At 35.2% G+C, this 16,654-nt stretch overlaps 1 protein-coding gene across 2 annotated transcripts; it reads right to left on the minus strand.

Annotated features, from left to right (window-relative positions):
- Positions 1–2,743: 2,743 nt before the first annotated feature.
- On the minus strand, positions 2,744–5,643 carry LOC110812688 (auxin canalization protein (DUF828)). 2 transcript variants are annotated; one of them, XM_022039512.2, is made up of 8 exons: positions 5,383–5,643; positions 5,195–5,269; positions 5,053–5,121; positions 4,601–4,970; positions 4,335–4,502; positions 4,181–4,230; positions 4,045–4,093; positions 2,744–3,114 (listed from the first exon to the last, which is right to left on the minus strand). In XM_022039512.2, the coding sequence occupies exons 1-8, from the start codon at positions 5,569–5,571 to the stop codon at positions 2,891–2,893; spliced, it is 1,194 nt and encodes a 397-aa protein (XP_021895204.1). In that variant the 5' UTR covers positions 5,572–5,643; the 3' UTR covers positions 2,744–2,890. The 2 variants fall into 2 exon arrangements, with proteins under 2 accessions (XP_021895204.1, XP_021895203.1); XM_022039511.2 differs by having other exon boundaries at positions 4,601–4,973.
- Positions 5,644–16,654: the final 11,011 nt, after the last annotated feature.

The following is a 16,654-nucleotide window of genomic DNA, read 5'->3' on the forward strand; positions in this document are numbered from 1 at the left end:
TGAGAAATGAGCATTATTCCACGCATATAATCTATTAAATTTACGCAACAATATGCTGAAATTCAAAAATCAACTATACATCCCTTATTTGGAGCTGTAATCTATAAAACTCACAAAATCCCTAAATTACATTATTATAATATATTTAAGTCTACCTTATAAAATAAAATCCCAAAAATCATAGAAGATTCTTCAGAGTCTACCTTTGGTCTTCAACATACTCTTGATCTAAACTAATATGCATTTAAGACGTATTAATGGAGGTGAGCTTCACGGGTTCGATGAGAAAAAAAGACAGTACCCATAACAAAGACATGCACACACTCAATCATACAATATTTATAAAATAGATGCATATTTTCTTTAAAACCGATTCCCCGTGTAATACAATACTGTAATTTCACATATCTCAATAATTCTCTTATTCACATATGATTTCATGGACATAACATATATTCTGACATCATATTTACATAAATAAGTAATACTGTTCATTAGTTTCATAACTCTTGCACTTACACTTTCTAACAATCATTTGCACTTGTCATTGAATTACTTATCATTGCATATGTCAGTAGCACTTTTACTTTACATTGTTCACTTACCACTTCTCAATTGCACTTTTATTCTCAATTACATTTTTATTAAAGTTTATAATTTTTCGTCTTTTAAGAGTTTTATTTTGCGATGCTATTTTTGCCGACATCAACGAGGGCACTAAGGATTCCCTCTACCATGCAGATACATCACTTATCACTTATCATTTATCACTTCTCTAATGCTACCGAACACGAAATGGTTATATATTAGGTATCACTTATTACTTTTCACATATATCCGAACACAAAACGATTATGTATTGGACTTTTTAACCACATTTGACTGAGGTCGTATCTACAGGTAGAGTGAACTCTACCTAATCACTCGTCCTTCGTTGATACCAGTTACATATATTTTTTCATCTTTTAAATATTCTTATATTATTCTTTTACAAATCAATTTCATCATTAGATGACCTATCCATGCATGCACTTACATGTACATCATATATGTTATATATAAACATGCCTACACAATAAGTACAATATATACATCTTATATGCACGGTCATCGACTTAAATAAATATATATATAGACACGTAACACATACGACATATGTATACTTGCATATTTACACAAGGCATATATGTATTCCACAACACGTACGTACAAGTTGTTCACTCACATAAACTAACAATATACATATATACGTCATACAATATACAATTAAATATATATATATATATCTGCATCATGCACACATACGACTCAGAATTAGATTGCACAAAATCTGCATATACGCACTAGTAGCAATCTGCATACATAAACATAAATCATACCCACCATTATGATCTCCAATCATATGTAATTGTACCCACACACTTGATGAGTCTGCGAAAATCATGTCAAAAACTTAAATAATTTGTAAGGTCTGTAAACAATTCATTTCAACAGAAAACTAAATTTTATAAAAATATGGGAGTCTTTAGATGAGAGTAACCCAATTCCTTATCTACAGTCTGATAGAAAAAGATGTTAATATCTTCACTGGTTCGAGTTTCCAATCATCTCTACGTCTTGGTTATTATTCAAATGTCTCCCTTATTTACAAATAAAAAATTATGTGCGTTAAATGATAGACACTTCTTAAAGATAATAATAATACAAAGGTGGGTAGATTCTTATCTTTGACGCGTGATTCAGGTCATCGCATGCCACAACGCGCCCAACACGTACCTCCACACATCGCTACGCACTTAGACACGTGCCACCTACCAGACCACCATGCACCACTGTTAGAAGACCACGCCTCCATATGTGCTGCAGCCAGACTGCCACGTGTCATCGCTGGACCGTCGTATGCCACCGCGACCTGATCGATAACCACCACAGAATCGACGCACGTGGTCGGATCTACTTTGTTCTCCTTTCATGCCCAGACCCTTGTAACTAGGTCGTTGCAACCCAAGTCCAAACTCCTTCTGTTGGTCATGCACGGGTTTGGGTCGAATTGTGTCTCCTCCTCTTCTCGGATGGATCCGATCGGATGGCTCTCTCCTCTCGCATGCCGGAGCGATTCCAATAGAGATTCAGTCGTGAAACGGGTCTTAGAGGTTGCCTTTGCTCACAGATCCGTTTTCCCTCTCTTTCTTTCTTTTTCTCTCTCTCTTCCTCTCTCTCTTCTTTTTGTTGCTCGGAATCTCTCCCTCTCCATAGCTCTCTCTTTATTTTTATAGTCGGAGAGAGGAGAGCCCGATATGACCCTTCCTTCTTCTTCTTTGGTGGAGGGAAAAGGCATACATGCCTTTTCTTTCTCTTCTTCCCAGATTAAAGGCGGACACGTCTCTGGTCAATTTTTTTTTCTTCCCAAAACGACATCATTTTAGGAAACCTCCAAAACGACGTCATTTTCTCTCCTCCCTCCCTTTTTTTTCTCTCTTTTTGTTATTATTATTTTTGACACCTAGCCCTTCTTAGGCTAGGGTGTTACAAGAAATCTCACTATTCTTTGAAGAATTCTTCATGGTTGTCAAGATGTCAATGGTCTCCAAACCTTGTTTATGAAATCTATAGAGCATATTATGATTCTCCAAGCACAAGTCTATTTTCTTATATTCATCACAAAACTATGTGGAGTTTAACTTTTTAGGTGTCTCAAGATTTGTATCAACTATAACTGTAAGTCTCTTAATTAAGTTTCCAGTGAAATAAAAAACAAAGCAGTTTAATTCCATAAATGTCAAACTCCAACAACTATGTTCACATATCTATATATATAATTACACAAAATATGTTTAAAAAAAAAAAAAAAAAACAATCATACATGAAAGTGGAGATAGTAGTAATGGGTTCAGTTTTTGTAGAACTGAAGTTGATACTTTGTAAAACAAGTAGAGATCATGAGCATATGATTAATGGTACTGGCCCATGTCTTGTAGCGCTGATAATCATCTGTCATGTCCAGCTTAATGCTTCCCAAATTTGTCCTCAATACAAGAAGATAACAAGTATTAACTTCTTCCTCATCGCATTCTGATTCTCTGTATAGTTCTGTATGCACGTCTAATACAACACCTAAAACCAATTCAAAATTTTCTCAGCAACCTATAGCTGATAATTTGAACAACACTAAGTTTACTTCATGCTACTTGTGTTTTCAGTTTAATTAATTTATACCTAGTTTATTAGATTTACAAATTTACTATATAATAATCTTCAGTTATAAATATTATAGCTCTGTCCAATGAAAGAATTGCACAAAGTATGTTAAACAATAATTGAATTTTTTTTTTTTGAAGTAAAAAATAAAATATTTCTGTAAGAGATAAAAGTAAAAATTTCTATTAGAGTTAAAAAAATATTGACTAAAACTAAAAAAAGAGTTTGTTTACATCGACTACATATTATGAATATAATAAGTAATACATGTTTTTTGAATTGTTTTAGGTGGTTCATGTATTTAAACTCAATTATGATTCATGAATTACACTTCCTTATGGTTTATATATTTGGAACTTAAAAAAATTATGTTAGTGTCTATATATACTGATATACTTACAAGGTATATATAAACTAATACAAATTAAAAAAGTTGGGTCATTCTATTAGTTTTATTTTTATTTTTTATTTTCAACAAATATTATATAAAGATAATCTATCTCTTAAAATTTTTTCAAACCCAACAATTAGAACATTCAATTGTAATTCCCCAAGTTCTCTCTCCAATTTTATTTTTTTAATTTCTTTTCTTTTTAGATTTTGTGTCTTTTCTTTTAGTATGTACTCTTGAGCAAAAAAAAAAAATATTTATATTTTGATAATAATTTTAATACTTCATTGGGTTGAGTTGTGATATTAATTTAAAAATTCAGGGTGTCAATTGTAATTTTCTTTGAAAAATTATGGATCTAGATATAATTAAGCCCAAAAGTCAGACTAGCTTGTAATTTATCCTTCAAGTCATCATTAAATGAAAAAGGAAGATGAAGAAGCTAAAGAACTTACTCTCTTTCTTGCTTTTCAACAGATTCAGCTTCCTCACTTTAAGAATAACCTGTAAAAGAAGCTTGAAAAAAATAAGAACAATGCAAGATTAAGAAATTCCTCATAAACAGAGTTGTTGTTTTGATCAGAGATGAACCTGGGCTTCATTGTTCAAGACGACTGACACTGATCTAACCTTATACTTTGCTGTTTACAATTAAAAGCGGACAGTCGGTAACTTTTTTAATAAGAGATTGTGGATTTAAGTCTGATCATTCGAATATGTATTTAACACAGAGATTGTACCATACCATCTGGGGTTTCAACACCAAGCTCAGCTCCTTTGGCTAAAAGCAATCTGCTCTTCTCAAATTCCATTGGCAAATCACTGGCATCTTCAATTGGCAGCACTGGGGCCGTCCCATTTAATCTGTTCTTGCATCCTGATCTTGCTTTCAGAGTAGCAGCTCCTTTTAATGCTACCATAAAAATAGCATAAACCCTCGTTAAAGCTATCCAAAAAAAAAAAGAAAACAGAGCAAGAAAAACAGAGCAGCAGACGAAAGACATTATTTACATGTTGTTGCAGCAGCTGTAAGTGTTAAAATATCACTTGCGCTTGTACCGCTCGTGGCTGAGCTCATGATGCTGCTAATTTGCTCTTTCTTTGCCCCCATTGCTTCTGCTACTTGCGCACACTGTGCCGCAACCAAGGCGGCAGCTGAAGCCACCGCGGCTTCCTTCGTTGCATCATCCGACTTGGGCTTATTCTTTTTCAGGCTCTCAGCTGCAATTGCAGCCAGTGCAGCTGCTACTCCCGCCACGGACACCGCCGCGTGAACCTCAGCTCTTTGTAATCTCACTTCTTCCTTTCTCTTCGACTTTATCTCTTTCAACCATTTTTTTAGCGACACACCCTTGAATGGCACCATGTTCTTCCATGGCACCTGCTTCATTTCCCACATGAATGAAATACTAAAATGCAAAAAGAAGAAGTTGGTAATTCGTAATTTAGCAGGAGATATATACCCATTTCTTCCTGAAGCAGCTGGTGTAGTTTAGCTCTGGATGCATGGCTTGCTGCATCCATATCCATGACTGAAACATAAATTTCACAAATCATCAACTAACTGAGTATATAAAAAATCTAGTAAAAAATTAATTTTTATACCTTCACATCATTGGATTTCCATGGCGGTATTGACTTGAACTCTGCATCATCCATCTTTACACTCTTCTCCATCTTCTGCAATATTTCAATTATAAAAAAAAAAAAAAAAAAAAAAAAAAAAAATCTCATTTACGTAAATATTTGCAGTAAACATCAATGGGAATGGCAGTTTTAGGGACTTCTCTCACCGTAAAAGGCACTGTTCCTGTTTCCTTCTCGAGATTCTTGATTGTATTATCAAGAAGAACGATTGATCGATCGTGTAATTCAGGTGGTTGAAGAGCTTGAAGTGCAAAGTTACACCATTCACGAGAAAGAAAATCCATCGTTTCAGAGTGTGCCTCTGAAGGTGCTGCCTTCGGATAATTAGGTTCCATGAATTATGACCCAAATATCTTCTTGGTCAGAGATTATTGATTCACTTAACAGAACTAAGAAAGCTTAGTGCATATATATAGATCTGTCTTAATTATATAGCAAGATTTTTTTAGTTATTAAAAGTAGAAATTTTTTCTAGATAATCATTATATTTGATTGATTTACATCGCAGATCACTTATGAGTTTCGTTTTCATTGGTAAAGTTCGGTTATAAGAATGATGAAATTTTGGTTTCTAGCGAGATTAGTGATTTACAAAATAAAAATCATTATAATATTTTTCAATATAACACATTTTTGTTCAACTTTTTAAAAGGAATAATACTTGTATATTTTAGAATCAAAATTTTCTTCTAAAAAATTATTAGCCTTTGAACTCTCAAATCCCAAATTATATTTTTTGAGAAAACTGTGTGATTCATAATTGCTCAGACTAATGACTTCCTCGCGTTCTGTCATTTACTATTGTTTTTTTCTTTTTGGATATATCATTTCTTTCGTAAATTAATAATTTATTGCGTCATCCCATTTAAGAATAAAATTCTTAAGATCAAATAATTCTTGAGTTTTCAAACTTGGTACCTTATTAATTACTGCTTAATTGATTCGTTGGTGCGTTTAACTTTTATAAAAGGTTATATGTTTTCTATACGTATACTGGTATAAAAATTATTTTTTATTACATAATAATTAGTGCATTTAAATCTACTTTTTTTTTTTAAAAAAAATAGCATTTGAATATGTTATTAATTTTTCTCGTAAAAGCGAGGAGACCCAAAAAGGGTTTTTAATTTTTTGTAAAAAAAGAAATCTGGGAGGGACAGATGGGATGTTTAATAGTTGGAAAGATTGGAGTTTCAAAAAGGGAGCTGCTTGGGGCCTGTTTGGTGTCATAGAAATTGTGTTTGGCGAACAGAGATTTTCGCCATACATTACAACACATGCTAACCACTAGACTTGTATCAAAATTATCAAATTGGCCCCCCACACCCTTTTGTATCTTTAAATGAAAACCATAAGTTGAAGCTAAGTATCAAAATTAAACAAGTTATATATTAGTTGCCAAAGGCTGTCTAGACCCCACCATATATTAATCCTCCTATATATCTATATATAATGCATACACATGTATATATTTTAAAGCAAAAACGAAAAGAAGAAGAAGAAGAAGAAGGAAAAAAAAAAAGAGAGAACTATTGGGCATTATCATGATAACCGAGCATGTTTTTGACAAAAGCAAGTAGACATGTATAATGGGTGTTAACTGCTCTCATTGGTACATAAAAGCTAGCTAGCTAGTAGACATGTATGTATATATACATAATTGAAGCTCAAAACTTTCTTTGGTTATTAGAAAATGAAAGGGTGCGTTTGGTTAACAGCTTTTTTCAATCATCTTGGTAAACATTAACTTTTTGTATTAAATTGGGTAGCCAATGGTAATTGCCAAGCTTTTCTAATATATTAGTTGGGGTTTGTATTCATAATCAAGTTTAAGACTTTTGGAGATTTGATTAAAAGCTGTGATTATCATCATAACTCGTGTGACAGCCAGGATGATTACTGCGACTAATTAATTTCTTAATCAAGTGGTTCCCATCAACTCGGTACTTGTCATGGGACAATGCACCAAAATTAACTAAGATTACGAGCACAAGAAAAAGCAAACTAAATGAGAAATTAATTCTACAACATACATAATTAATCAATTGATCAACTAGTTTTTATTAGTTTAAATATGAATATCTTGCATTAAAATTTTACAACCAATCATGTTTAATTAAGTGATAATTAATATTATTGTTTAATTAAATAATTTTTATGTCTGTTTTTTTATAAAAAATTATAAATTCATATTTTTATATATATATTTTAAATTTATTTTGTTATATTATATTAATATATCTATATCGCTTTATTAATACATATATAAGTTTTAAAATTTAATCAAGTCCCTCAATTTAAATTTTTACATCATTCACTTATTATTCAAATATGTATAAGAGGAAATGTCATATATATTAACATACATGGCAAATTACTATTTTAGTTTTAGTGGAGGAACTATTATGTTACGTTATAATTGATTTTAAAATTTTTATTATAATTTTGTTTTGAAATTTAATTAATTATTTATTTCATAACTTTTTATACATAGAAAAAAAATAAAATTTATTATTATTATTTTTTTAAATCACTACAATAAAAAAATGAGATTTTACGCTGTTTTTGGCAGCATGCTAAGGAAGTCGTTACCGAAGAAAACTCGTTACGAGACAGCCAAAGAATAACATGCTAGGAAAAGTTTATGCGCGAGAAAGGTCGTGCCACGTGGCACCCACAAACCTCAGTTGGATCGCCGCAACATGTATTACTATTTGCCTATTTGCCAGTGTTTGTATCCAATCTATCAGTAGTTTCATAACCACTGAAAGACACTGCAAACCTCTATAAATTGCAACAATCTTTCCAATGCGCCACAATATCTCTATAAATTGCAACAACCTTTCCGATTGTTTGAATCGCCACAAAATATACGAACAGAGTTTCAAATGTATTTCTATTCTTCACTCTTAATATAAATCCACAAAATATACAACAGATTTTTTTTTTCAAATAAACTATTTTAAATTAAATTAAATTAAATTAAAAGTATATTGGAGAAATTATTGTAAAATCACAGATGATTTTAGAAAATTACAAATAAATTTCTTGACAAAAATTTCAAGTGATTTAATGGTAGACAAGGGAATGAAAAAAGAAAATGGTGGATTCTCCTGTCTTCTCCGATACTCCGGTAAACATCGACATAAAGCATTAAATCATAATCTTATTGATTTCTTGGTGCTCTTGTGTTGTGCAAGGAATGTTCTAAGTTTTTTCTTTTCAGCCAAACAATGCTTAATGACATGAAGCAGGAAGCCATTAAATAGAAATGATCAAAATAAAATTCAAGTAGATGAACAAATGTTTTTGAATAATTGCTATATAGAATATGTATAAATATAATAGCCAAAGCAAGTCAACTACATTACCCACCTATAAATTTCCTTGTTTCCCAGCTCAAGAATATATTAGGCTTTACACTTTGTGCTTAATATAAGAAAATCGAACAAGAATGTGTTCAATCGCAAGGGGGATTAGCTCAAAATCAAACACAAGAATATTGACAAAGAACTCGGATATATAAAAATTATTTTTTTTTCTCATCGATAAATTTAAAAGGAGAATGTATACATAAAAGTTTAATTTTTTATTTATTATATTATCTTCAAACTATAAAAATATATATATAAGAAAGAAGATACATGCATATGGAAAATCATACATAAATATATTTATATATACTTTAAAATTCATGTACCTACGTGCACTTCAAAATTCATGTACTTATTTAAGGATACATGAACCTTAACATAAATGTGTAATAAGAATATTTATGAATGGATTAATAGATGGAGGAAGAGAGCACCTGGCAACTGGAGAAAGTAGCTGCAAGCAATAGCCACTGAAAATCATCCTTCACAGCTCGCCCGCAGTTGGAAGACAAAAATTTGCAGAAAATAAAACCAAAATTTGTATTGGACTGTAATCAGGGTAGCTATTTTAACTAATTATCATAATAGGGACTACATTAGAACTAAATTTGAGCAATATTATACATGTAATTAAATGAATATATATATATATATATATATATAGGGATGATATATCGTTTGGCCTGCATGGTTGTTCTTATTAATATTAGTTGATGAGCAAGTTGCAGGTCCTGAAGCTCTTCTAATTTTCTTGCAATCAGATCAATTATGGAAGAGCTAGTAGGACACAAAAGTTACCTATAGAAACAGAGCCAGTAGGACCTAAAAGTCCAACCGACCGGCAAGAGCCCACTAGCAGCAAGAACGACTGCACCCCAAAACACATAAGCAAAGCCAGAACAACACAGAAAACCAAGAGAAGAACAAAACAAGGAACAAAATGAGACACAGAGAAAACTATCTTGACCTCTTTAAGCTTTTCCAGACCATTTCAACTTATTGTTATCATTATTACTTGCAAGATAAGTTAGAGAAAAGAAAGAGGAGACATAAACCAGACCCCCCACAAGCAGAAACAGTGGCCAGAAAGAAACAAAAGACAACAACACATAAACCCAGAAAAAAACCCAGACGGGCAAAAGCACATAGAGCCTATCAGACCATGTTGAAAAATTATAGTTTATAAATTTCAATATGTCTACACTCTTTACATTATTAAAAAATTAAATTATAAATATAATAATTAATATTTCTTTTAAATTTTTCAAAATAATTCATATATTATAATTAATTATGATTCATATATTTAGAATTTTAAAAATTGTATTAGTATGTATATATTCATGTATTTGAAGATTTATTTGAACAACTACAAATTTAAAAATTAAGGCTTTTTATTAGTATCTCATTTTTCTTCTTATTTTCGATAAAGTATTAACTAGAGATAACTCTTAAAATTTTTTCAAACAAATCCGTAAGAAGCTCAAAATCAGCAGTGAACATCAATCAAAATGCATATCCGCAGCAGTGAAACGACAACATAAAAATTCAAGAAACGCTACAAAGGATACGTACAATGCGAATCAGCATCACCAACACTAACATTTGTAATAACATCTGAAACACAAACCAGACATGCAAGCACCAGAGAAAACATTGCTATTTTGTCTGCTTTAAAATACCAAACATCCAAAAACTTCAAAAAAGAGAAAAAAACCCATTTGTTTTATCTGCTTCTTGCTCTCAAATTCCCAAAAAATCCACAAAAAATTTCTCTTAATTTTTACCCAATAAGACCCTAAGACGTGAAAGAAGAACCTATGCGCTTCAAAGCAAAAGAAGAGCTGTAACACCCCAAAATAAAATTGTAATGTAATTTAAAATTAATAAATATAATTTTGAATTTTTTTTATTTAATTTAGAGTAAAAATTGAAAACAATTTTAAAGAAAATAGGTGAAAATTTGGGTTCTACGAGTATTTTTGAAAAAAAATCAGAAACCAGAGATCAAACTGCAATTTATAAAAGTTCTGCAACGTCAGATGTCCGGTTAGCAGACCCGATGAATTAGGACGTGCCATGTGGTAGCGAACGTTGACGCAGTGCCACGTGGGAGGCCACGTAGGCGATCTGCGTGCCCGCGATCAAACGGCTCAAATCCCGCGCGTACGGACGACACAGACGCGTTCCCTCTCCAAACAAGATCAGACGGTTCAGATTATATCGCGATGGACAGTCCAGATTGGATCGCGATGAACGGTCTAAATTCACTTCTTATTTAATCACGATCAGACGACCCAGATCAAACACGATGGACAGCCTATATAAAAAATGGACGGATATAAATAACTCTCATCCACACCAAACCCTAACCCTAGCTGCAAGACCCCCTCGTCGTAGAAGAAGACCTGGCCGCCAGAAAGGAGACCCTCGCCTCCTGCCACCGCACCGAAGCCCTTTTCGACAGCAAAAAAAAGGTAAAAAAAATTTCGTTTGCTCAGAATTCAATTCTAAACACACCCATGGCCAAATCAGAGCAAAACGAACCGTCAATTGGCCGAAAAACGCAAGCGAAGCCCGCGGCATCGCCGCGGGAAATTTCCCAAAACGCCTCTGATGAGGCCATTCCTGATTCCCGTTTTGTATAACTTTTCCACCGTTGTGATCATCGTGTCCTTCTCTACAGGTTGACTGGAGTAAAACACCTATGCGCAGCGTGAGCCGAAGGAGCCACCGCACCGGAGCGCCCCGCTGCCGATAAATTTTGATTTTTTGGGTTTTTTCGGCCAACCAAGGCCCCTTAACATATTTTCTCACAGGGATTGATGCAAAATCGGCCGAAAACAGCCGACCCGAGGCGGACTGCCGCCGCGGGTGGCAGTGCCGTTGCTGGAGCAGGGTGGAGCCGCCATGCCGGAATTTTTGAAATTGGCCAAGTGGACCCTAAGACTGATTTTGGGTTTGTTTGGAACATTTGTAGATACTATTAGCGCATTTTAATTCTCGAAGAAAAATTCAGGGAACCCAAAATCGCCCGTAGGTGCAGTCGAATAGCTTAGCTTTTCAAGTATCAAATTGAGTAAGGATCCCTCACCTTATTCCCTATCATATAATTGAAGTCTAAATAATTAATAATACGATATTTTATGTGAATTTAGAAAATGTGCATAATTAATTATGAATTGCTAATGGAGTCAGAAATGAAAATTATCTACTGTTGTTGTTGATTGTTTTTACATTTTATATGCATGATGGTATGTTATTAATTTATTTTATGGCTTTGAATGTATGTATAGTTTATTCTATGTGTTTACGGCTAAATTGAGAAAAAAGAAAGTTTAACGGTAAAAAATTGTGTGATTAAGTGAATGGATGAAACGAAAGCCTTACTAGAAATCCTGGGAGATGGTGGACGGACCGGGTACATAGAAAACCCTACCGTGAACGTTGTCTCATGCCAAACGGGGTATCGAGACTTGGTAATTTGGCGCTCATACCGGACAGGGTATGGGGACGACCCGCTTCACCCTCATACCAGACGGGATGTTGAAATTTTGTAATTTGGTGTTCATATCGGACGGGGTATGAGGATGATTCGTAATGGAGAATGTTAAAAAAAAGGGTTCACGTGTAGGGGGGACATCCCAGGAATCCCTATGGATACCAGCAGGTTGGTAAAAAGAGTGACGGTTATTGTCTGATTTATTGATAATGGATATAGAATTATAATATGTGCTATGTTGCTGATTATATATGAAATCATGATCTGTATAATATTATTATCCGTATAGGTTATTTTTATAAATTTTACTACAGTAAGTGGATGGTAAATGTTTTTATAAATGATAAATGAATTTGCTAAATTTAGTGCTCCATTAGTGGTTTTTGATTTTTTACCAACCTTTATTTCTGTGTCAGTGATATAGTGTGATGTCCTTACTGGGCTAGTGTAGCTCATTTCTTATTTAATCATTTCAAATCAAGATGACCAAATTCCAGAGTCCGAACCGCAAAAAGGATTGTGAGTAAATGCTAGTTTTCTTTATTTTCTGTTTATTTCCTTATTTCTTATTTTTTTTTAGATTGAATTCTGCAGTCCCGTTTGGTTCTTTAAGTTATTGTGTAGGGAATGTAAACCTTGAACATTTATTAAGCTTTCGCACTTAATTTATAATTTATTTCATTTGGATATTTACGGGGTCGTTACAGTTAGTATCAGAGCTGCGTTCCTCGGACCCATTCCTTACACAAAATCCCTAGGGAACACCCAAATAATGGATTATCACTCAACCGTTTCTTGTGAAATACAGGTACAGATAGATGAAGACAAGAAAATTCTCACTAACCCGAGCAGCCCGGGATGGTTCACTTAGAGAAAATGTTGACTGGATATTTGAGATGCTGGAGAGACTCATTGCTACCCAGAAGAGCCGAGAGGAAAGGAAGGAGTTACCTAACCCTCCTCCGCTGCCATAGGTGGAGCCACCCCTGCAACGAGAGGATCCCGAGTCACCCTGGTACGACCCTACTCATCCACAGTACCACCCGGCACCACCACAGTATGATTCGGTGCCCTAGCCACAGCACCACCCGACACCACCATAGTACAATCTGGTGCCCCCACCGTATCATTAAGTACCACCGCAGGGTCATCCAGTCCATCCTTACCATGGCCCAGTCCCTCTTCCACGGGACCCAACTCCACCCATAATGGACCCAGACTACATAGAGAGGTATAAAAGATTAGACTCATCTACTTTTGTAAGAGGATCCTCTTTTGAAGTGTCGAGTACTGGTTAGCAGAGACAGAGAAGGCCTTTAAGACCCTGAGAGTGATTTCTGAACAAAAGGTCACCCTTACTACCTACATGCTAGTGGGAGAAGCAGACTATTGGTGGGAACTCAAATAAACTACCTTGCCTATTCCAGTTACTTGGGAACAGTTCCTGACAGCCTTTCATGCAGAGTACTTTCTAGAGCATCTCCGACATCTGAAGGAGATGGAGTTTATACAATTGGTCCAAAAGAACATGACTATGTTAGAATATGCTCGCAAGTTTCTAGAGTTGGGCCGATATTCCCCTGAGACATGTTGGATGAAGGTAGGAAGGCTAAAAGGCTCGAGTGGGGTCTCCGTCCAGAGATCAGACATAAGTTATTTGTGTTGGAACTCAGTACTTATTCGGCTGTTCTGGCCAAGGTAAAGTTAGTGGAGAGGAGCTTCCGCACCTTATCTCAAGCAATAGGGAACCTTAAGCCCTCAGCTCCACCCCATAGACCAGCACTTACTGTACATGTTCAACAGAACAAGAGGCTCAATCCAGGCTCCCCTTTAGGCTCCAGTGGCAAGACACGGTAAGATCTATCAGTATTGTGACAGGGATCATGGGGACCGACCTTGCTATCGCCTCAACAACACCTATCGCATATGTGGTAGTGCCTAACATTATGCGAGGGAGTGCCCGAAGAACCAGAATCAGGCCAAACCTCATATCTAAGGCAGAGCTTACAATCTCACCCAGTAGGATGCAGAAGCCAACCCGAACGTGGTACATGATATGTACACTATCTGTAACCATCTTGCTCATGTTTTGATTGATACTAGTGCATCACATTCATTTGTTTCACCTATTTTTGTATCAAAATTTAATGTATTACCTGATAAACTTGATTCTATGTTGTTTGTGCCTACTGCTGATAGTATGACACTATTGGAAGAAGTTGTATATAGAACCTGTGTCATAGATATAGCATATAGGAAATTGAGTGTGGACCTAATAAAATTAGACACGGGAGACTTTGATGTAATTTTAGGAATGAACTGACTAGCGGTGTATTACGCCACCGTAGATTGTTTTAGCAAGAAAGTTGTATTCAATTCTCCTAATGAAGAGCCATTTACGAATTAATAAAATCGTTTAGCATTTATTCCCTCACGTCAAATTTTCTTATTATAAAGTACTTTATCCTGTTGTTTTCTCTAATTACGCAAACCCAAGAAAGAGATTTGTATCTAAGATATTCTGGTAGTCTGAGACTTTCCAGATGTGTTTTCATATGAACTACCCGGACAGACAGTGTACAGATAAGTTGAATTTACTATAGACCTTCAGCCAAGTACCCAGCCCATTTCGGTTGCTCTTTACCGCATGAGTCGTATTGAGATAGAGGAACTGAGGAAACATATCACTGAATTGCAGGACACTGAATTTATCCGACATAGTGTGTCCCCTTGGGGATCCGAAGTCACCTTGCTAGAAATGGAGATGGGACATTGAGGTTATGTATTAATTACAGAGGTTTGAACAGAGTCACAATCAAGAACAAGTATCTCCTCTCCAAGATTAATGACCTCTTTGATCAGTTGCAGGATGCCTAGGTCTTATCCAAAATAGACTTGTGTTCAGGTTACCATCAGGTAAAAATCACGGTAGAAGACATCCCTAAGACAGCCTTTCGAACCAGGTACAGACACTATGAGTTCCTGGTCATGCTATTTGGACTAACCAATACTCTAGGCATCTTTATGGACTTGATGAACAGAGTCTTCAGACAATTCCTAGATCAGTTTGTTATTGTATTCATCAATGATATTTTGGTTTATTCAAAAAGTAGAGAGGAACACGTCTACCATCTAACTTAAGTTTTATAGGTTCTTAGAGAAAAGAAGCTGTATGCAAAGTTGAGTAAGTGTGGGTTCTGACTTGAACAGACTACCTTCCTGAAACACATCATATTAAAGGATAGAGTGTCAGTGAACCCCGAAAAGGTTGAAGCAGTACTCAGTTAGAAAAAATTAACATCAGTTAAGGAGATCCGTAGTTTTCTAGGAATGACGAGTTATTACCATAGGTTTGTGGAAGGGTTTTTTAGTCTAACTGCTCCTCTAACTCGGTTCACAAAGAAGAATGTCAAGTTTGAGTGGAACGAGAACTATGAAAGAAGTTTTTTAGAACTAAAGAAGCGGCTGACTATTGCACCTGTATTGGCCTTACCGAGCAGATTGGGTGGATATATAATTTATAGTGATGCCTCCTACCTAGGTCAGGGTTGTCTTTTGATGCAGCATGGGAAGGTCATAACCTATGGGTCCATACAGTTAAAGAGTCATAAGAAAAACTATCCCACCGATGATTTAGAGCTTGTCGCACACCTTGAAGACTTGGCGCCATTATTTGTATAGGGAGACCTTTTAAATCTATACCGATCACAAGAGTTTAGAACACATATTCACTTAAAACGATCTCAACATGCGTTAGAGAATGTAGATAGAACTTCTCAAGAACTATGATTGCGACATCTTGTGTCACTCGGGTAAGGGCAACATGGTAGGCGACGCACTCAGCGAAAAAAGTGTAGGTACATTAGCCCATTTGATGGTTTTAGAATGTAGGCAGATAGAGGCCGCACAACAGGTATGACTTCAGGACCTGAAGAGAGTCACATTTTTGGGCCACCTGACCATTCAACCTAAGTTAATCCAAAGAATAAGGGAAGCTTAGTCTGCCGATTTTACTTTAGCAGCCTTCAAGAAAGATGCAGAATAAGGAGTTAACTCAGAATTTTGAGTCTCCGCCGATGGGTTGCTCAGATTCTAGGACATGGTGTGTATTTCAAGTGACAGTGAGTTAAAGAGGGATATTATGACAGAGGTCAATAGCTCAAAGTTCGCCATGCATCTCGGAAGCACAAAGATATACCAAAGCATGTAAAACAGGATAAAAAGATATATAGCTAACTTTGTTTCTAAGTGTTTGGTATGTCAGCAAGTCAATGCAGAGCATCAACGCCCAGATAGGCTACTTCAGCCTTTACCAATCCCAGAGTGGAAGTAGAAACATATCACTATGGACTCCGTGACAAGATTACCTAAGGTTCGCTCAGGACAGGATACCATCTAGGTAATTGTTGACCGGCACACTAAGTCTTCCCACTTCTTGGCCATCACATATCCCTTGGACAAATTAACAAGAATGTATATCCGGAACATAGTCAGATTACATGGAGTCCCAGTGATAGTAGTGTCCGACAGAGACCCTAGGTT

Source organism: Carica papaya, chromosome 7, assembly GCF_054855325.1.
Source record: "Carica papaya isolate Zhongbai chromosome 7, ASM5485532v1, whole genome shotgun sequence".
Classification (NCBI taxonomy): Eukaryota; Viridiplantae; Streptophyta; class Magnoliopsida; order Brassicales; family Caricaceae; genus Carica; species Carica papaya.

Excerpts from the sequence above, each read along its gene's own strand:
- LOC110812688 (XM_022039511.2), bottom strand. The coding sequence starts at position 5,571 with ATGGAACCTAATTATCCGAAGGCAGCACCTTCAGAGGCACACTCTGAA. Across the intron at positions 4,974-5,052 it reads GCTGCTTCAGGAAGAAATGG|CAGGTGCCATGGAAGAACAT; the intron begins GTATATATCTCC and ends TGGGAAATGAAG. Across the intron at positions 4,094-4,180 it reads TCTTGAACAATGAAGCCCAG|GTTATTCTTAAAGTGAGGAA; the intron begins GTTCATCTCTGA and ends CTTCTTTTACAG.